The 23,006-nt window shown below is 37.7% G+C and overlaps 1 protein-coding gene across 24 annotated transcripts in view; it reads right to left on the bottom strand.

Annotated features, from left to right (window-relative positions):
- The window catches only part of TENM3 (teneurin transmembrane protein 3), a 2,512,213-nt gene that overhangs the window by 164,953 nt on the left and 2,324,254 nt on the right, over positions 1-23,006 (bottom strand). For all 24 annotated transcript variants that reach the window (XM_072763857.1, XM_072763858.1, XM_072763865.1 and 21 more), the window contains one exon: positions 21,433-21,670. In XM_072763857.1, the coding sequence (XP_072619958.1) occupies positions 21,433-21,670 (238 nt within the window). The remainder of the gene's footprint in view (positions 1-21,432; positions 21,671-23,006) is intronic.

Here is a 23,006-nt window from a genome sequence, read left to right on the forward strand (position 1 = left end):
CAGTAGCAACCTGTACTTAAATCTCAAGGCAGAGGCCTGAGGAGGTATCAGGATCCCGAACAGCAAACGGAGGCATGGCGCACATAGGGGTATCTGTGGAGAGACCCTTCCTGAAATTTCTGTGCCTCTGCATTATATGTAAGAAGCAGAATTATTTCTATGGCTTCAAGAGTAGCTCGGAAATAGCAGAGTGTACCATTGGACCTGAAGAGGCCACGCAGGTAAGAATGAAGGCTGTGTCAGCAATAACATGGCCATCAACAATGAAGGGTGAGACAAAGTTCAGGTGGAGAAGACTCAAACATGAGGATGCTTCCTGCTATGCCCACAGGACCATGTAAGAAGGCAGGGGCAGGACGGGGAGAGGCCTGAGTCGTCTGTGTAAAGTTTTTAGGTATGAGAGCTTTAAATAACAGAGAGACATATATATATTTAAAAAATTGTTTACCTAGCATACTAAGGTGATGACTAAGAAATATACATCCACAGCACTAATCTGTTGTTGGTCTTTTCCCATTAGGATGCAAGCTCCATGAAATCTTATTCACCTGTGCATTTTCCGAACTTAAAAAACTCCTGGCACATAGTAGTTGCTCAATACTGTAAAACAAATAGAATGGTGAGCCCTGGGCTGATGGGGGAAGGGAGTCTCAGAGAAATCAGGTACCTTGGCCAAAGACCTACAGCTATCGATTAATAATAAAATAAAAGTTGAAAATTACAGGGACCAAAATAAAAACCGTCCCTGGAAAATGTGTCATCGCTTTATCCAAAAAGCAGGTTGGGTCGTTTCAAATGGGAAATGGGACTTGAACCAGCACCTATGTGACCCTAAAGATTCTGATTGTAGCCCCAACACTGAAAACATGCATCTACCATGGGCAAAATAATGAGCTAGACACCTGCCAATCTCGAATCATGCATCTCACTTTCAATTTCCACAAGTCGAAGAGTTTCCAATGTGATGTCCATCTGCTTTGGTGACCCCAGCAAAGAACTCTTTCACAAAATAGGCTTCAATTGTTATGAAATTATTATTTTTCTCAAAGCAAAATGCAACTTTGAGATAGTATTGAAAACAAAGATGTAATATTCAGAAATACTCTATTCATCAATATTAGTGGAACTGGAGACCTCTTTACTTGGAGAGTTTCTAACTTAATACATATATTTAATTTTGTTGCTGTAAGAGGAAATAGAATTTAAGCTGTATTGTTTTGGCCACTGACTTTATTAAGTTTTTAAAATATTTTATTTATTTATTCATGAGAGACATGAAGAGAGCAGCGGAGACACAGGCAGAGGGAGAAGCAGGCTCCCTGCAGGGAGCCCCATGTGGGACTTGATCCCAGGACTCTGGGATTATGCCCTGAGCCAAAGGCAGATGCTCAACCTCTGAGCCACCCAGGCGTCCCTGGCCACTGACTTTATAACTTAGAAGTACACTTCCCCTTCCTCTGTCTAAACAACTATCCATATCAAATTAGTGCTCTGGAGACGCTATATATGTAAAATAAATACAGAGTCATAAAACACTGAAAGAGAAGCCAAATCACCAGTGTGCTACATTTTAAAATCATTGGTCTTTGGGGCCCTTGGGTAGCTCAGTCGGTTAAGCATCAGACCATTGGTTTTGGTTCAGGTCACCATCGTAGGGTTGTGGGATTGAGTCCTGTGCTGGGAGGACTCTGCCTGGGTGTGGAGTCTGCCTAAGATTCTCTGTCACCCTCTCTCCCTCTGCCCCCCTCCTCTCTCACACTCTCTCTAAAAAAATCAAATCAGATCCAATGAAATCAAATCAAATCACTGGTCTTCAATAATTTTAGATGGCTTTCTAGTATGTAAGCACAGAAAGGAGTTGTAAAGACTGTTTAAACGATGCATTTTGAAACTGTTTACAAACAAATGATGTCATCGTGTGAGGACGATCCCTTTGGGTAGTAACATGAGGCCTCCAAGTAGGTATGTAAAAGCACACACAGAAAATCTTCTTGCCCACTAACTAGTCTAGCAGAAGAGGTCTTTGTCAACCTATTTTGTATAAAGTGGAGCGTGGGGTTTCAGAGTTGGTAAAAATCCAATCTCTAGGTTCAGATAAGATGCCTTCCTTCCAAAGTCGACAATGTCTTTTCCACTGCAACACAAAATATAAAACACTGACAAGAGTGCATTGGGACTAATGATGATCTTGAAGGCCCAGAGCCACCTTTGTACCTGTTTGAAGGTCCAACACAACACCCAGTTTATGTGTAGACTCCCCTGCGATCAAATGAAGCCACAGGTCACCGGGCATCGCAGTGCAGCCGTATGAAAAGTACACTACGAGCTTTCTTGCGAGAGAATTCATTTTGCCATCGAATTCTCCACGAGGCACACGTTTCTGAGCATCGCTGCGGTCTCTTCCTCTCTGTGACTCTCTGCCGGGGCATCCAGCCTTGGGAAGATGCTTCTCACGTCTCAAAAAAAATTCTGCAAAAATTACTATCAAAAAACACACGGTTTTGACCCGGCATCCACATGAGGTTTGGAGAATAAAGGGAGAAATTTTCTTTACTTCTCAGGCCATATTTGGGAGTGAAAAAAGCGAATCCTGCGAGAATATTCCCCATTGTATTCGGCAATAAAGCAGCAGCAGCAGCTTCCTTTGTAACACGGAGCACCCGGGCGCAGGCTGATTTTGTTCTGATGTTTCTAATGATGCCCTGCGTGACGCCTGCATCCAGTTCCTCAGCTATCTGTGCCACCGCTGCCACTCTGGTGATGAACTAGAGAGGCGCCCTTGAAGAGAGACTATCAGAGACTGAGATGAGGAAAATCAATTTCAAAGCCCCAAAGACGGCTGGTGCAGAAGGTCACCGAACACTAACAGTTGCTTTGTGGCTTTGCAATCTTGAGGGGGATTCTATTTAACAACAACAACAAGCAGACAAGAGCCGGGAACTGCACGGCATTATTCGCCGGGTAGCGTCTCTAACAGGAATGGAAAAACAACTCCTCCGGATTAGGCACCATGAATAAACTGTTCCTTCCTCTGCTGCGAGTTGAAAGAGCGGATTCTCTTTGTGGATCTGCCTCCAGAACCAGCCTTTTCGTTTCATCTTCCGCCGTGTGTCCAGGCTTCTGTTTCTCACCGATCCTCTGCTGGGTCTTTTCCATGGGTCATGTCACAAATTTCAAATTAGTAGGGACCAGGACTGAATCCCCTCATCTTCCCTGCTCTCCCCCTTCAGGCCTGTGGGTCACCGCTAGGGGCTCTATCCTGTAGGTCTCTCTGAAGGACTCGGGGGTAATTTTCAATGATTATTCTGGCCTGCCTGTCCTGTCCCCTGCCCCCGCCCCCCGCCCCCCCCCCAAGTATCCACCCTGCCAGGGAAACCTGCATTCTGTCCTTTATGGCTGGACTGCCTGTCCTCCTTCCTTCTCTCCTTCCCTCCCCTCCCCTTCCTGTCTGTCTGTCCATTTTGCTGGGGTTGAAAAGTTCTGAGTTCTTCAACTTCAACTCTCTCTTTTGAACCTGTCTGGCAGAGGCAAAGGAGAGGCAGTAGTAACATCTTCATTTCAAATTTTCTACTCTCATCAAATGTCGTGTTTTCAATACTAGACCCGCAAAGGATGCCGGACGACTTCTATGCATCCAGCCGTCACTCCTACCTACCCTCCTTTCAGGCCGCCTACACCTGCTTCGTACCATTTGCTGGCTTCCTTACTCCATCTCTTAGCAGGGATGCTTTGCTCCTTAGAAACTCTGCACTTTTGATTGATTTTGTCTTTCAAAATAATAAAACACAAAACTTACTACCATAAGATTCTTAATGGTAAACTAATCAGATTTTTTTTTAAAAGAATTCATTTATTTATTCATGAGAGACACAAAGAGGCAGAGACATAGGCAGAAGAAGCAGGATAAGCATGGGGAGCCCGGTATGGGACCGGATCCCAGGACCCCAGGATCATGACCTGAGCCAAAGGCAGATGCTCAACCGCTGAGCCACCCAAGCATCCCACTAATCAGATTTTATTATTTTTTTAAATCAGATTTTAAAAGTAAATTTAAACGTGCTTTTGTATATTACATTACATCAGCATATCAATGCTCATTTGAAAAGATCCTGACTTCAAGTATAAAATTAAATAAGTTATAATATATAATCAAATCATAAACTTATAAGAGTCACTAGGAAACAAATGGGCTCATACTAGTCTTTTGTTCGGGAGGTTAATATAATCATGTTATTCCTCTAATATCAAAAGCATGGTTTCATAAGTTGCAAATTACAGGGACCAAAATGAAAAGCATCCTTGGAAAACATACAGTGTTACTCCAAGTGGTTTGAATCCTTTTCTCAATGGGACATTCAGACAGAAAGTAAGAGTCAAAAAGAAAGTGAGCAACCACTGAATGAAATTTTAATGAGATCCACTTCATAGCTGGTTGTCTTCGTACAAAAGAGGTTTCTTTCTTCACTGTTTCATACAGTGTTAAAAACCTTTTCAGGTAGTAGCCAACAAAGCAAATGACTAAAAAAAGTGTCACGGTGTTCAGTTCTGTCTCTAAAGCACAGCTGAAATGTTTATTAGTGATGTACAAACACCTGGAATACTATCCGCTTTGTATATAATCTACTATATCTTATGGGGAGAAAGATGCTACCGCCCAGGAGATGGTAATGCTTTCTTGCTTATTTTTTTTTAAGATTTTATTTATTTATTTATGCATGAGAGACACAGGGAGAGAGGCAGAGACACAGGCAGAGGGAGAAGCAGGTTCCCTGTGGGGAGCACGATGTGGGACTCGATCCCAGGAGCCCAGGATCACGCCCTGGGCCAAAGGCAGACGCTCAACCACTGAGCTACCCAGATGCCCCTTGTCTTATATTCTTTGTTGAACAAAGAGAGTAATCTCTTTCAAACTTTATGTGAAGTGCTTAAATAAACCGTCTTAATGTTCTGTTTTCTACTTCTGTTTCTAGGCAAATCATTAAAACTTTTACCTAGAACACAGATTGCTTACTTCCAATTAGATGCTCTGATTTCAAAGACAGTTGCCACTGAGAAGAAGGACTGACTATATTTGGTCACATTTACCACCTTTTCAGAATCCAAAGTTCTCACTTAAGAGCTGAGGGAATTTTAAGGTATAGGTTCCTTTTCCTTCAGGCAAAAATATAACTTTCTGGATTTAAGAGGCTTTATTAAAGGTCTCACAAGATTTCCTCAACATCAAACGACTCTTCCAAAATGACATTTTCAGATCTAAAGCAAATGAATCCCACACTTATGGATTAAATTTACCTGGAAATATATGAAGGCTAAAATTAACTACTGAGTTCAAATTAGTTTTAGTCACTTGATGCCAAAACAATGGGCGGGTTGCCTAGAATTCATTTTAAGATAAAATACTTTGTAAAAAACTGCCAAAATATACAAAATTTAATTATTGTGTCTTATCTTCCTTCCATATTGTTCATTACCACTTATTCAATTGCTTATAGTCTATTATTGAGAATATATTGATTAAATACTGCAGGAATTAAAACAGCCTCTATCTATCTATCTATCTATCTATCTATCTATCTATCTATCTACCTATCTTTGAACAATGATAGTAACTACTATCCAAGCACTCTGAAAACTTAAAAAAATCTACAGTTCATTATCCCTGTCTTTAGAATTTTCACTACCAGATTCTGAATTGTTTGAAAGCCAACTGGATAATCTGTTAAATGTATATTTAGCGTTGTATTTATAACTAATTAAAAGGCCGAAAAAGCAGTTTACTTAAATGATGTGCTTTAGTTTACTTAATTAAGCAGTGAAATAAAAAAAATTAATGCAGTGAAACCCAAAATTTCTGGCAGCTATGAAGCAGAAAACTAAAGAAAGCAAATGCCTATATAGAAAAATCACCTGTTCTTATTCTTATTCAAGGCTGGGTTCCTGCTTGTTTTTCTGACCTCTTAGCAACTGATTCTCAAAGGCAGCCCAAGGCATCTAGCACAGTTACTTACTGTGTCTCGATACCTAGCTATTTGGAAAGAAATCTCCACCAGTTGAGGATGCTGGCCCTCAGAAGCTCTGTAAGATTCCTGAACCCAGAGATGGCACAGGCTGCTGTGAATGTCAGGGAGAAGCCCACCCACACTAGCACCTGAGTAAGGCATACTGGTTTTTTAGCTTCAGTTTCACTCAAGACTCTCATCAAGATTCTGCAGCAAATCAGAAAGTCATGCAAAAGATTCCTACTTAGAAAGTCAAGACTGGTGGCTCACACCAAGCAGTCAACTGAGAACGAATGGAATTTTTACAATATGAGGCTCAGTCCGTTTGATCCCAGAAGCAAATGGCTTGAACATTTCTGAACTCTTGATTTTTTTTTACTTCTAACACCCCTCTTTATTGTATTTCTCTTTCAAATTCATCTAAGTGTTAAGAAATCAGGCTCTTGGTGCCTTCTTATCCCATTGCTACTTTTAAGTATCTATCACGTTTATTGGACTTTATCTCTAAATGAGATGCCAATATCTGTTCTCTTTGGGTTCTTTGTTTCCTCTGCTATCTATATTTCCATGTATCTATAAGACATTCATCAACATACTATTTTATTTCACAAGTACCTTCTTTGGGGGGTTCTTTTTCTGTCTCTCTTCAAACTTAATACTTGGATTTGTGAGCTATGGAGAAGTCTAATAATTCACCGTTAGTATTTACAACTTCCCAAAATGTTCCTACTGTCTTCATATAGATAATGCTATTTCCCTACCCTTAACCTTTCTGGCTGGAATAGTTCTTAAACATTCTTTTTTTCTCTACAGTCTTGGCTTCAATTTACTACCTGTATTAAAATTTATAGGGAAAAAAAGCTACCTCTCATCCTTCTCTTTATCTGTTAGCAGAGACTTCCGGAAACCTCAGTCATAAATATTTTGAAGGCACTGTGCACACACACACGTACACACATAAATATAACCTCTTTACCCCTTTACACATCTACTATATGAGGAAAAGGGGAAAAAATAAAAATATTTTCTGCATATGCATATGTATGCATAAATATTTCTTCACTTTTCTCCTTCTTTGAAGCTCCTGAGGACAGTAGTGATAACCAGGGCCGTGTTTCTAGCACTGGCCACAATGAATGCACCACCACACCCTGACCAAGGCTGTAGCTGTGGCAGCTTCCGATCTATAAGACAACAGGATGAAAAAAAAAGTCCTCTTCAGAGGGACCAGCATATTTGAAAAAAAAAAAAAAAAACCATACTGAATCCTCATTATTACAGTTTAAGTGTTTTCTCTCAGTCTTTTGATATATTTTTAACAAGATCTTATTTATTTGAGAGAGAGAGAGAGAGAGAAAGAGAGAGCACAAGCAGGGAAGAAGCAGAGGGAGAGGGAGAAGCAGACTCTCTCCGTTGAGCAGGGAGCCTGACATAGGCTCGATCCCAGGACCCTGAAGTCACAACTCCAGCCAAAGGCAGACACTTAACCCACTGAGCCACCCAGGCACCCTTCTGTCTTTCAATACTATTTTCAAACATGCTTTCAAGGGTGGGAGCAGGAGAACTGAGGAGAGTACTTACCCAGATTGAGGAAAGTAAAAAGTACTTAGAAGACTAGGCTTTAATTAACTTCAATAACCACTGTGGTAGCAGGAGTACTTGACAAAAGCTATAACTAAAAATAAAAACTAGCAAATGGGATCTAAAAGCTGAAGAGGCTTGCCTCAAGGATTGATATAAAGGGAAACAATTAAGAAATAAAATTTACCAAGAACGGACTGAACTTCAGTATTTTTCTTTTTGCATTTTGATAATTTAATCTCTGATAATTCTGAAATAGAGAGAGTCCAAGAACAGGTATGTGCATGTGCCTATGTGTAACATGTGTGTAAACTTCCTAAGAATTGGCCAGGGCTGGTTCAAAATGGATTAATTATTTTGCCTCTAATATAAAGGTACTATTACTATAAACTTAATTGAAATTTTTTCTGGTAAGTAATATACTATGCATCCCTGAATTGTAAGGAGAAAATGTTTTCTAAGTCCTACTAATTAAAATGCCTCTTCTTTTATTACCTCTAAATTAATTATGGTATGGCATTTTAAAGAAAAATATTTTAAATAAGGAAAATTAAACACCCCCTAAGTGAGTAATCAACATTAGAATATAAATTATATATTTTGATGTGAAAACAAAAGGACAAATCTGTAATGATTCTAGCTGTGACACAGTGAGTTAGACTGATAAACTACTTCTTCATGCTGATAGCATGTTGTGGTCTCAAATCTATTATACTTTTGAATTGATGTGCTATTATCTTTGGACAACTTTCACACCAGGAGGTGATCCCAGCAAGAAAAATGTCTTAAATGAAAAGCTTATAAACAAGATACATTTCACTGCTGTTACCTGAATTAATATGAGCTATTAGTGGTTACACAAAAAAGTGGTTTGAGACAAAAACTGTTTTTCATATTTTACCAAAAAATTCTGCAATATGAGTGTATGAATGATATACATTTTAGCAATTGCCACTGTATCAATTTGTCATTATACTGAATATACAAACATGTTCATGGTAAGTACAGCTTTGATCTCTGAAAACTGGGAAGAAAAGTTTTAGAGTATTAAGGTGATTTGGGGGAAATATATTTTTTTACTGAATTTATATTTATTTTTCAGTATTGTGAAACTTATATAAAATTCAAGTATAACCATAGCTGTATAAAAATACTTCGGGTTATAATAGGAAACAATATATTTTAATTATGACTTATTTAAATATAGACACATCAATTACCAAGCACAAAATCATGTTACAGAGTTTGGGAGGGCTGAGAACTGAACAGCAGGTAAAATATGCAGATTTCTTTTTGTTTTTGTTTTTCCCTTGTACCATTACCAAGAAGGCAAAAATAGCTTAACAGTCTTTGTTTCAAATTTTAGTTATTATAATGGTATGGCCATAGCATCAAATGCAGAAATCTATATAGATATTTTCCTACATGTTTTAAAGTTATCAATTACACCTACCATTGGCAATCACAAACTAAATCTATTAAAATTAAAATGGGAATGAAAAATAACGTCTTAAAATTCCTATGTGCTATTTGAACAAGATATTAATTATTAATTCATTTAATTATTGATGGCCATCTATGCTTAAAACTGTTCAGAGTTTCTAAAGAAGTTAAGAGAAGGAAGTATGATCTAGATAAAGAGAAGAATTTCAAGTGTAGATGTAAGTTTATGAAGAATAAAAGAATTTCAGGGTACAAGAGATGTTGAAGGAATCCCAATCACGTATGTACTAGAGAACCACAACTATTTAACAAAACAAAACATAAAGCAATCAGTCCAAAGAGAGGAAAGTGTTTTAAATAAACCTTAGCGAACACCGATTTACTATGTGTAAGGAAAATATTTACTTTTAATATTTACTTTTAATTTTCACAAAATCCCCACTGTGTGTGTATGTAGTAAAACTTACTTTTTTAAAAAAGATTTTATTTATTTATTCATGAGAGACACACAGAGAGAGGCAGAGACACAGGCAGAGGGAGAAGCAGGCTTTCTGCGGGGTGTCAGATGCAGGACTTAATCCCAGGACCCCAGGATCACAACCTGAGCTGAAGGTGGATGCTCAACCACTGTGCCACTCAGATGTCCCTAAAATTTACTTTTTTAAGATGAGGAAAGTGAGCTTTAATTTGTCAAAGTTTATACAGAAGCAAAGGTAGGTCTTTTTGGCCCTAAAATTTAATTGATCTTAATCAGTTACAAAACATAGTAGTTTCTATGTGAGATATGTATCTTAACTCGTGTATAAAACAGATTTCAGTTTATACTTATCTCTTGTCTAAAGAATAAGAAAGATACTAAATTTTAATAATATGTAATACAGTGATGACAGTGGACTGTGCTTTTGGTCCTTTTGTGGGAAAATCAATAAATCCATGAGGTATCCTAGGGAGAAGGGTGAGCACACCAAGTAGAGGAGTTGACAGTAATGTTCTCACCTTTTAACTTCTGCTGCTGGTGTGTGATTAATTAAATACAAGACTCTTCACAATATTTTGGGATGAGTTGTAGAGTGATTCTGAAAATCTTTTTTAATCACATCAAGGTTAGCTAGCTAGCTCATGGCAAAGTATCCAAAAGAGTTATAAACCTTAAAAGGGAGCTAAATATATAAAGAGGAGAAGGGTCCAAATTTGCTGACCTTTCCTGGGATGACAAGTGGCTGTCAGTAGCATGGCACCGAGAATATATTTTTGAAAAAATTATTAATCTGACCCTTTAAGGTAAAGTAGTATCAAGAACAAATAAGAAAGTATTGCTTCTTTAAAGAAACTCTTAGTTTAGACAGGATTTAAAAAAAACTCACATTTGGAAATAGTCCCATAAATATATTATTTTGTTGCCAAAAACAATGATTGCCACCTATTAACAATTTTTAATTTTCTAAATTGCCTAAAAGTCTGCAAAACATGGTATGTTCGTGAGTTTGGTCCTTGTTTATTTAAAGATGTGAAAATGTTAACAACTTCTAATTAGTTTGCTAGAACATCAGAGAAATTAGACAAATTTCAACAGATACTGTATGATCCCACTTGTGTAGAATCTAAAAATGTCAAACTCCTAGAATCAGAGAGCAGAATGGCGGTTGCCAGGGGCTGGGGAAATGTTTGTCAAAGGGTACAAACTTTTAGCTGTGTGATGAGTAAGTGCTGGTGATCTAATGTACAGCCAAGTGATTATAGTTGATAATATTGTATTGGATACCTGAAATTTGGTAAGAGAGTAGTCCTTGAGTGCTCGCACCACACACACACACAAAAGGATAATTATGTGAGGTGATAGATGTATTAATCATTTTATAAAATGTGTGCATATATATATTTATATATATATTTATATATATTATTTATATATATATATATTTTAATGATTAGGTCAACACACCTTAAAAAATCAAACTGTACAATCTTAATGTATATAATTTTTATTTGTCAAAAGGAAGTTCATATAGTTGTTAGGGTCAAAAAAGGTTTACAGTATGATTAATATTTGATGTAGAATCATCTTATAGATGTATATTTAAAAAGTAACTTATTAAAACACACAAAATTAAGTGACAGATCCAAAGGGACTAAAAATTACTTAGAAATGATAGTTACTTCATTTTGTCCTTTCAAATTTTAGATTTATATAGGTATGATAGCGTGCGTAAGATTAGTCAATTGCTACACCTGTGCAATTATGAATTCAATAAATACAACATGTATTTTGTGATTGAGTGCATCTATTTTCTTTCATATGTAATCTAAAACAACTGGAGACACTACAAGAAGAGAAGGAATAAATCTGGAATCTGAGATCTAGCTGTGAGCTGCCACTGCCCAGTCACGTGACTGTGGGCAGATTACTAAATCTCATTGGGTTCTAAAAGAAGGCAAGATCACATAATCTTCAAGATTGACTCTAGTTGTGAATTTGTCCTGGAATGTAGTCCATATATTTCTCAAAAGCAGTGACAACTTCTCTAGGCCCTCTGTAACAACCTTGAATTTCTCATGCTGGTACATTAGACGGCGTTCATAAATACCCGCTGAACAACTGAAAGCATTCAGGGTTCATTTTTATGAACTATCACTACCCTACTACCATCTAAGATAATTTCCTCCCCACGGTATCACTGTTACTCTTTTCTAAAACAAACCTTGTCTTTGAAAATTTACTTCACAGTTGATCTCCCGTAGGAAGTCACCCCAATTAAGTAGGAAAAGTGCTCGTTATTCTCAATCAAAAAACACCTATCTCCAAAGTTGAAAAGGCAATCTAATTGTTCGCAAAAATTAAACAACATGCCAATTCTTCTTAGTTATCATTGCCTTTACTTTACCAAGCTTTCACTGCCTTCCAAGTTATTCTTCATCTGTCTAAATATCAGTTATTTTTTTCTTAAATGTATAACCTAGGAAAAGAATAAAGAAAAGCTAAGAAACTACAGTGCCAGATACTTTGCAATGGCATTTCAATGAATCCTTGTAAAAATCTTTGAAAGTTATCACCAAGCCCATTTTATGAAAAAAAAGAGAGAGATAAAAAATATGAGTCATCTTCCCAAGGTTACACAGCTAGTAGGATGTTAAGATTTTAACCCAGATTTGTCTTTCCCCAAACCAATGCTTTTTTCCACTCCACCATGAGCAAAAAGCAGTGCTATCATATTAGCACAGGATGTGATTAGAACAAAATGTCTTCTGGTGGTAGTATTTCAAGTGGTTCACAATAGGAGGCAAGATGCTAAGAAATCATAGAGAGGGTCACAGTAGAATCAGAGGGGTTATCAAATAGAATTTATTAAACTTAGCTGGTTAATTGCATGTCCAAGAATGTAATATTATAGGCTAAGGAGAAAGTATTCTGAGAATAGTATAACAGAAAACCAACTTCACCTCCAATGTGAAGAAAGAAATACAAAAGGCAAAAGTATGTTCAGGGGAAAAATGAAGAAACACAAGAAGTGAGAAGCAATTCTCTTTGACAGGGCGTTTGTTAATGGGTGATGTAAGCAGATGATGAAATTTTAGAGCAAAACAGTTGTAAAACTGGACAGAAATCAATTCTAGGAAAAAGAAAAAGCCACCCTGTAGTGATGATGTTAGGCAGAGATCACACACACACACACACACACACACACACACACACACACACGTAAAAACATAGCAGGATTGAAACACTTTCACAAGCAATATTAAAGGAAGAGTAAAAGGATTTTACAAAAACCTCACAAAACAGTTGCTGAGGAAGAGGAAGAGAGGTGCCTCAAAATGAATGGGTCATACTCAGAAAAAGGTAAGGATTAAATCACAGTCATTAGCTATGACCAGAGTAATGGCATGGATAACCTTATAATTTTATCATGTACAGAGAAATGACTGGAAATGTGTTAGAACTAATTAAGAATTCATTTTCCTAGGTACTATGGAAATTAAGGTTACCGTGTATGAATATTTTATACAGATTGCTGGTTATCTAAAACCAAACATTATCAGAGTATACAGTAATTGTAATTTGTTGGAATTATGCTTTCAAAAATCACTTACGGCCTATAGCGAGTAATTAATGCATGCTTTCTTGGTGTTTTAATTGCTATTATAAAGAAACGGGTTCACCTCAATTAAACAAAATAACACGCCTACTCTATTGTACAGTATCTTCATCATGCTCAAAAGACACCTAAAGCTTTAAATACCTTAAGTAAAACTGAGGTCTAACTTCTGACTGATGTGGAGACAATGCACCTATCAAGGCTTGGACTGATTCATTCCAAACATTTACTACTATAGTTAATTAAATGTTTCAAGAATATGAATAGTTGCCTTTCATTATAATTTAAAGACTTGTTTTCCTTCCCAAGAATGAACTGAGCCGACTTGGGGTTCCTATCTGCAAAAATTCACCTTACTTCTTGTTGAATGACAGAAATAGTGAAAGAAGCAAGAGATTTTAATCTGATAAAATTGTGGCCTGTAGGCATGACCTACCTACCACATGAAGACAAATTAGATTTAACCATTCCAGCTCAGACAAATACTTTTCTTGTCTATTGGAGAGAAGAGAGCTACTTGATGATAAATGATATTTATATTTATAAATTAACTAATATATATTAGTTATATATTTAACTAATTAGGTTATCTTATCCTATGCAACGGTTGCTATTATTATTTGGTTGTATATAAAAAGCATTTATGGAGCACTTATCATTTGCCAGGTACTTCACCTACATTATTTCACTTTACGTCCCAACAGTCTTTTTTAATAAGTAGTATTATGGCATTGGAAATTGACCTAGGACTGAAATAATTTGTAGATGATTATATAGATCATTTAAATGATGGATCCTGGATGAAAAATCTGGCCTGACTACAAAGCACAGGCTCTACTTTTGATGTTACACCGTGTTTGTATCTGGGCTTATGGATACAGTTGGACACGATTTTAACAGATTAGACCATGTCCCCTTATCCTCTCTGCAAACAGATGGATTCTTAATTTTCTTTTCTCTTTGAGTCTTGCTTCCTTTGAAAATGCTGGTACAGGTGCACCTGGGTGGCACAGTTGGTTCAGCATCGGACCCTTGGTTTTGGCTCAGGTTGTAATCTTGGGATTATGAAATCAAGCCCCAAGTTGGGCTCTGTGCTTAGTACAGTAGGCTTGAGTTCTTGTCTTCCTCTCTTTGTCCCTCCTGCTCGTGTTCTCTCTCTGAAATAAATAGATAAATCTTAAAAAAAAAAAAAAAGGAAAGAAAATTTTTGTGCAAAATGATGTCCTGAAGTGTGACACTCCTGTCTCAGCACTCCCATCCTCCTGGTAGGACTAAACTGGATCTTAGGGAGGATAAAGACAAGACTGAGAAACTGCAGGAGAAGGAGCCGATCCCCGCTGCCCACCCACAGGGTTTAGCCCGGGTGCGTGAAATACACGGGAGAGGGGGTGTGTGTGAAATACCTGAAGTGCTTGGCTCTCACACAGTGAGGCTGCAGGATGGAATTTGATGAAACCATTCCAGCGGTTTTCAACCCACCTCTCAAGAAGAGGAAGAGAAAATGCCTGCAATTGTAAAAGTCTGGGTCCCCTCCCACCCTCTCTTCTTGGAACCTCTGTATGCCCCTCTCAAAACTGGTGGATACTTCATGCTCAGTGCCAAGGTCTGGTTACAGATTAGTTTTTCTCTAAAACCATCTTGAGAAAAAAAAGATTTTTTAAAAAATATTTTATTTATTTGAGGGAGAGAGAGAGGTAGTGAGAGAGAGCAAGAACAGGGGAAGAGGGAGAAGCAGACTCCCTGTTGAGCAGGGAGCCCAATGTGGGGCTCAATCCCAGGACCTTGAGATCATGACCTGAGCCAAAGGCAGATGCTTAACTGAGCCACAGGCACCCTGAAAAAAAATACTTTTAAAAATAAAACTACTAGGTTTTATCCAGGAATAAATATCAATTCTGACTCCTGGGAATGACCTTCATTTTAGAGCTACTATCAATCCACAGCCTACTTTTCCATTTTAATTATTGGCATGATACCTGCTAAATAAGCAACTTGAGGCTGGAGCATTATAATTAGTTAATAATAATCTCATTTTAAAAATCATGCTTTTGAGGAGCCTGGGTGGCTCAGTTGATTAAATGGTCTGCCTTTGGCTCAAGTCATGATCTCAGGATCCCGGGATAAGCCCCACATGAAAAAGGGAGTCTGTTTCTCCCTCTCCCTCTGCCTCTGCCCTTCTTCTTGCTTTGTCCTCTCTCTCTGTCTCTCTCTCTCTCTCTCTCTACCTCAAATAAATAAATAAAATCTTTAAAAATAAATAAAAATCATGCTTTTACTTTACTTTAGTAATCATCTTCAATCTCATACTTTACTTCAGAATGATGTCTCTATTTCAGTATAGTTGAAGAGTTTTAGAAACCAAATTATAACACTGCTAGAGACACACAGTTGTTCACTCTTTGAGTCAATTCAGGGCCAAGTTTTACCTCTTTTTTACATTTTTAGTGAATATATGATCTACCTTTAAATCTAATATTTTACATTTAAAATTCTAAACTTGAACTTCTGAAAAAAATTTCATTCAGTATGTTGGCTTCAATATATGCTCCCTCTTATTGTGAGAAGAAGATAAAAGCAAATATTTTATGTATTAAGAACTACATATTTAGAGAAAAAACAGAAGCTTTTTCTGTGATGGGGTTGACAAAGGGTTAAATATTTGCTACAAGTTGGCACAGAAACTAGAAAAGTTCAAGTTGAGAATCAATCAATGGCTGCTTCAAACAATGGAGCTATTCCACTACCTCTCTCATTTGGTTTCCTTTTCTTATTTATCTTAGGTATAAGATAATATGGACTTAACAAACAACTTCACTCTTGGAAATAAAACTTAATTGGGTAACAATATGTCCATCTGTGTCCAGGATAGTCTCAGTTTACATCTGTAAAAGTTCTGGAAAGGGTTCTTACAACTCTTTCACTCTCAAACTGTCTGGTTTGATGATAAATTAAATGGTCAGCACAGAACTCAGACACTGAATTAAGACTATAGGTTCCTGAATTATTCACTATTCACTGAGACAAGTTTTTTTTTTTTTAAGATTTTATTTATTTATTCATGACAGACACAGAGAGAGAGGCAGAGACACAGGCAGAGGGAGAGGGAGAGAAGCAGACTCCATGCAGGGAGCCCAATGCGGGACTTGACCCTGGGTCTCCAGGATCACACCCCGGGCCGAAGGTGGTGACAAACTGCTGGGCCACTGGGGCTGCCCAGGAGACAAGTTTTTACACCACAAATTAAAACAAGCCTTAAATATAAATACCACCTGGGAAATCCTTATACATCATACCTCCTTCTTCTTTCTTCCTATTACTCTTCCAAACAAGTGCACACATGTCCCACTGTAGGCTTTTTAAGAAATATTTTAAATTATTAAAGGTGAAATATTTCAAGAGATCTAGAATCCAATTGATTACTAGTCATTGGTATATAATTTTAGATATGTTTACGGGGGTTCTATTGTTTGTCTTTAACAGACAAGGTGAGACTCTCAAAGATCAACTGAGAATTTCTTAACCTAGGCCCAGATCCAATTTTGAGGTTGGCATTCGGTAACCTTAGCGTCTTCATTTTTGCATCTCTTCCATATTTTGTGAAATTCTTCTGCACAGGTGCCCTAGGGTGTCCCCAAACTATCTTTAACAAAAGGATATGGCATCAGTCTGTAAACTTAAGTCAGTAGATTACCTTCCCAGGGATATTTTACCTAAAGCTATATCTGTAATTATGGAGCATTGAGCTACTTACTATCTTGCTAAAGGTAGCTGGTTATCAGCATGCAGGTGACAGTACAATTTTTCACCTGGGAAAGCTTTCCCTGGCACGATAAGACCACAATGTGTCGGCTGCTGCCTGGATTTCTAATACGAAAGGCTGATACCCAATGCTTGTGTGAGTGTCTTGCCTTTCCCTAGAACCATTTAGAGTGAGATTAAAAGAGGGAAAAAGGAGAATATCTTCATTTCCTAAGTAATACTTCTGCTTCCTTTTTTTTTTTTTTTTTAAGATGTAGCAATTGATCTCACATTAAAGCAGCCCAGGACATTTCAATATTTAAATAAAAAATGCAATAATAAAGAGGTAATTTAATATGCAATTTCATACATTAATAATTAGCAAAGCATTACTGAACGACAAGGTAAAGAGCTACGGGAACATAATTAATGAACTATCAATGCCAAAGTAGACTTCATAATAAAACAAGATTTTAATAAATCTTTTATTAAATGGCTACAAATGAACCATTTTGTTAACATCTAATAGGTAACTACTAAGCTACTTAATTCACATATATAAATGAAGAACTTGCAGGCAATTAACTTCACAATTGCTGAAGGTCAGGGCTTCCAAAGAGAACTACTGTACTACACCTTCCAGGGCTGCTACTGTACTGGGTCGAGTCTCAGCTTTTCCTCAGCTGCTCTACACTCTGGTAGCAGCTATTACTATACACTGAAGCAGCTGAAGTATAAAATCAACAAAGGATGAGCTATATGCTAGCAAAAGCCCTAGAACTAAATCATACAAAGAATTAGAAATATTGAGTGCAAAGAAAAGGAATGTGGGAGGAAAATTCTAAGCAAGGATTGGTATTATATATGGGTGCTGATTGTTATTTATTGGAGATGATAAGATAATAAGGAAATGCTTGTATACTGCAAATACTTGTCTGGGTCTGGATGTGACTGGAGGAGATCTGAAACTCACAGGAGATATAGACCAAAATGGCTCTTTTTACGGAGCAGAAATGTACAGTACACAATCATATCGATTGTCTCCAGCAGCAGCAAATGTTAAATTCATTAGAGAAAGGAAATAAACATGATTATGGAAGCAAGAAACAGCTGGTGAAAAAAATAAATGCTTTTTAATAAATCAGAATAGAAGCTGCACGGAAACAGGACAAGGTGGAAAACCACCTTCTCTACCAACTCCACAGACTAAGTCGACAAATGACCAAGAGTTTCATGGATTATTATGTGCCAATCTGCAAGCAGCTATTATCAATGTATGCTGGAAGGAGAAAAGGGCTGGGGCCAAAGAAAGCATATAGATTCTTATACACGGAACTTGAGTTTCCTGCTGCATAACTTACATCCTTTTTAAATGACAGTTTCAGAAAAGTGAGAATCAGTAAAATGAGTATATGCGTAAGTAGAAATAATTGCCAAAGATGAAACTGTGCCCCAGATTAAAAACTAGTCAATGGCAGACACACGTCTGGATGAAGTTGTTAATACATCTGAAACTGAGCCTGAGAATCATACTCAATGGGGAACCTTAACTAAAAAAGGAAAAATCAATGATAAATAAGACTGGTTCTTCACCTCAAGAGTTCCAACCAAGTGAGACTATTAAAGAAACCACAGTAGTACTGTCAGTACAGTGTGAGATTTTCACATCGCTGCTTAGGTTGATACATTGAGGACGTGAGAAGCCCGAAATACCATTTTCTTTTTAGCAATATTAGAAGAGGTGAACGCCTGAAAACGAGAAGACAATAAAAGTAGACTATGGATTGAAAGGCTTTCCAGTGTTTGGATTCATTATCCTTCATGTACACGTTAGTGAGATACTATCAACTGATAGATTTGCCTTTCTACATCAATTCATGCTTTTTTTTTTTTAAGGATTTTATTTATTTATTAAAGACACAGAGAGAGAGAGAGAGAGAGAGAGAGAGAGAGAGAGAGAGCAAAGCAGAAGGAGAGGGAGAAACAGACTCCCTGCTGAGCAGGAAGCCTGATGTGGGGCTTAACCCCAGGACCCTGAGATCATGACCTGAGTTGAAGGCAGACACCTAACCGACTGAGCCACCCAAGTGCCCCTCTATGTCAATCTATAAAACTACAAAACGTAATTCCATGGATGGTTCACTAATGGCATCACTTTGAAATGGAATTTCAAATGGTATTGCTTTCAGATCACCTTGTGAGTGATTCCTTACACACTCTGAATACAGAGAAATCAGCTACAACTATACATATGGCAAGAATGGGTTGTCCCCTACACAGCTACTTTCTCTCCTAATTTCCCACCAACCAAAATTTATTAGTACAGTATGAGGAATAACAAGAATACACTTTATTTTCCCCCTCAAATGATTTTAAAAAAAAATGTTTTATCGATTTACTCATGAGAGACACACAGAGAGAGAGGCAGCGACACAGGCAGAGGGAGAAGCACATGCAAGGAACCAGAAGCAGGAATGGATCCTGGACCCCGAGATCATGCCCCGAGGTGAAGGCAGACACTCAACTGCTGAGCTACCCAGGCGTCCCCCCTCAAATGATTCTAAACATCTCCACTAGAAGACATGGCTTCAAAAAAAAAAAAAAAAAAAAAAAAGACATGGCTTCAAGGAATACCAACTCTCCTACTGACACAGTTTTTGAGGCTTCTGTGCTATCCAGCATCCCTAAAATAAAACAGGTTTCTGCTGACTAAACTCGACATAGTTCATACATATTTGTCAAAACAATTATTGTCAACTACAATGCAATTATCCATATTCAATTTGATGACTCAACTGGAAAATTACTTTTTTCCTAATAAAATTTTTCCAAATGACAATAGTGAATCAGTGTTGATTAGTTGTTCAGTGTTGTGCTAATTAATTACACTGGATAAATTTAGTTCTGTGCTAGTTCTGTGCTAATAACCTCAGGAAAAAAAATCTGTAGACATGACTCTGTCTTAAGTGAAGAAATTTCCCGTTTGCCTACCTCTTCTGTACTTTCTCTTTCTAATCTCTCCCAGACGAGTGTTCAATAATACAAAATAAACAATAAGAGCCAACTACTCTTGGCTGACACTACAGATAAAAAGACAAGAGTTCCTTGGAACATGTTCTTAGGTCAGGAGGAAAAGAAAAGAAAAAGATTTTCATTGTTGACAACTAACTGTGAGGACCTCCTGCTAGCTCATCCTCAGGGCAGGATTGGTTTAAATCATGCATTTAATGGCAAAAAAAAAAAAATCGTAATTTATTTGTTGTGAAACCTGTTTCTTTGTCCAGAAACTAATTTCCATGCTGACATTAGACAGGGGCTCTAGGGCACAGGGCATTTTGGGGGATACTCTCCCTGGGGGTCCAGAGTCCTCTATTTTCTGGATTTCATATGTGAGGATTCTTTTTCTCTGAGCCTAATGGAAGCTAAGGGCAGAAAAGAAACACTGACACGAATGAGAGGGGAACTTTGTCACAAAGCTGTCAATAGGGAGCCTCACAATGAGGTAGGACACCACACTTGGTTTGTGCAATACACGGTAAAAGGGAAATAGTGGCTATGGAGGTTCTGTCCAAAGAAAGAAGATAAAATTTTTGTGCCTACGCAAAAAGAGAGATCTACAAATGCAACAGATTAACTCAAAACAGCTATTCCTGATCTACACTTTTGTAGGAACAGTTTGCTCTCTGTAGGCCAATCCGTGTTAGAAGTCTTAATTTAAGAACCTCACCAAAACACCTGGATGTGTACAGGGAAAGGGCACCACGCTGTTGAAGCCTCTAGAACACAAGATGGACAGCAGCCCATGGGCCATCATGCAGAAAAGGGGCAATATTACTTTGTATCGTCACAAATATGAGTTGCATGGTTTATAACCAGAAGCTGAGAGTTTCAGGAATTAGAGATTTCAGTTCATTCTAAGGAAGAGTATGACCGTCTACTATTACTGTCCAAAGAATGGCATGCCTTAGGAAATAATGCTGGAAGGAACTTTAGAGAATAGGTCCCAGCTCCTTCCTACTGCAAGAAACTAAATTATTCTTCACAAATGGTCATCTGACTTGAGCTTCACCATTCTACTTAGGAATCCATTATGATTCTGTGATGTCATGGACACAGCATACCTAAGTAGGGGTGTCTAGAACCATGTCTCTGCTGACCATGTTCACAGACTCAAGCTATGTATGGGACCCAGAATCACATCTCGCATCACCATCGTTTTCTTGACATGCATGAGAATTTGTAAATAAGGAGAAAAGTAGTAAGGAAGAGTTTCACTGAAGCCATTTATGCTCGTCTCTTGGAGCCTATACAATGTGCGAAAAGGATGAAGAAGTTTATGGGCCAGCAACTAAAAAATGACTGGCAACCCAGAGCTGTTCTCAGAGAAGACAAAATACAGAGTACATAAGTACGGAAAAGTTCTTAGTAAGAAAAAAGTGAGACTAGTTCATTTTTAAACAATAGACATTAAAACACAACATGGTTTGTTGACTATGGTAGGGTGTCCATTCTCCAAGCAGACACATTGTGCAGTCCTAACATTCAGAGGATCTGAGAGTTTCCCATAGAGGAGTTACCTGCTTTCCAGTGGTACATTACTGCCAAGGACCCAGCTGTCCTGCAGCTGGACGGACTCGGGTGTGGTTTGCAGCTCGGCGGGCAAAGCAGCCGGCGGGGCCGGACTCTGGTTCCTTCTATTGGTCAGGGAGTTTCTGTTGAGAGAAGTGATGGACGGATGGTGTTGTGCGGGGTGCTGCTTATGGGGTGGTGGCAAAGGCTGCAGGGTGGGCTGGCCTTGGTTATTTGCAGGTTGCTCTGAAAAAAGAAAAGGAAACTCATTATTATGTATTTGCATGTGTATTTGTACATACATGTCAACACACACCATCAATTTCTTGGGGATCCACTGTAGATGAATTAGAAGTAAAAACTGCATTTAAATCCATAACCTAATAAATTTGCATATTATTCTATTAAGCGGGTGTTCAGTGACATTCTCTAAGAGCAAGTTTACCCTTGATACACAAAGTACTAATTAATATACAACAGATGGTAAAATTGGTTTTGGTTTTAATTTGTTTCAGATTTTTTTCATCTGGTTTTATTAACACCTACAGAAAACAGTATCTGACAGCTCCCCTAATGTGCCTTTAGACTTCAGCTTTTTTTAACAAACCAACCCTGAAATTAAATGGGTAATTTCTGTTGAACACAAAGGTTTTCGAAATGCATATAATCCCTATAATTATTTAATGGAGTTTTTTTAAGCTTTATTTAACTGCAATAAATTATTACAAGCTAGTTGCTAAACAGCAGTAGACTACTCTAGTTTAGTGCATTTCAAATAAGGCAGATCTGCATTATGATCCACTAATAGACGCTAAGTATCCTTTAGCAGAAGGTCACTCTGTGAAGCAGATGTTGTTTCATGGATATTTAACAGACTGAATCACATCTGATTACGACGTCAGAAGACTCATATACTTAATGACCGTTACATCCATTAGAACACACACAGAACAGATTTTCCAATTTCACAGTATGCAGTATAGCTCTACTTTGGAGGAACTCATAGGTGACCAGAGAGACTCATGCCCCTATGTCAGTGGTACAAATATTTTGTTCTAAACCACAATCGAGAGGGATCCAGCAACTTCCAAATAGAAGCACGATGCTAGGTTATAACCATGGAAGACTTCCCTAAAACCAGTAAGTCGTAAGTCAAAATTTACAAATTAATGTAACATGAGACTGACTTTTCAATCTCATTACCTGCCTTTGGACATGCGAGAGTTCACAAATACCACATTTTAACAAACAGACAGGTGACTCCTTAATTTAATGCTAAACTTATTATGGTTCCACACATATAAGATGTCAATTTTTGACTAAATGCAGTTCAAAGTGCAATATAATTTTAAAGTGATGCATTAAATCATGCTATTAATATAAATGCACGTATTAAAAGAGAATAGGAAACACAGGGACTATCTTTCATCTGCAGTGTGAACTTCAGTTGTAATTGTTATGCCAAATAGAGCCTAACACTGAATTCTGATTGCATGAAATGAATACTTGATATGTAATAGCTTGAATATATATCATCAAACCTCTTTACAGGGTACAGTAATTAAAATAATTCCTCCCATAG

The sequence above is a fragment of the Vulpes vulpes genome, chromosome 7, assembly GCF_048418805.1.
Source record: "Vulpes vulpes isolate BD-2025 chromosome 7, VulVul3, whole genome shotgun sequence".
NCBI lineage: Eukaryota > Metazoa > Chordata > Mammalia > Carnivora > Canidae > Vulpes > Vulpes vulpes.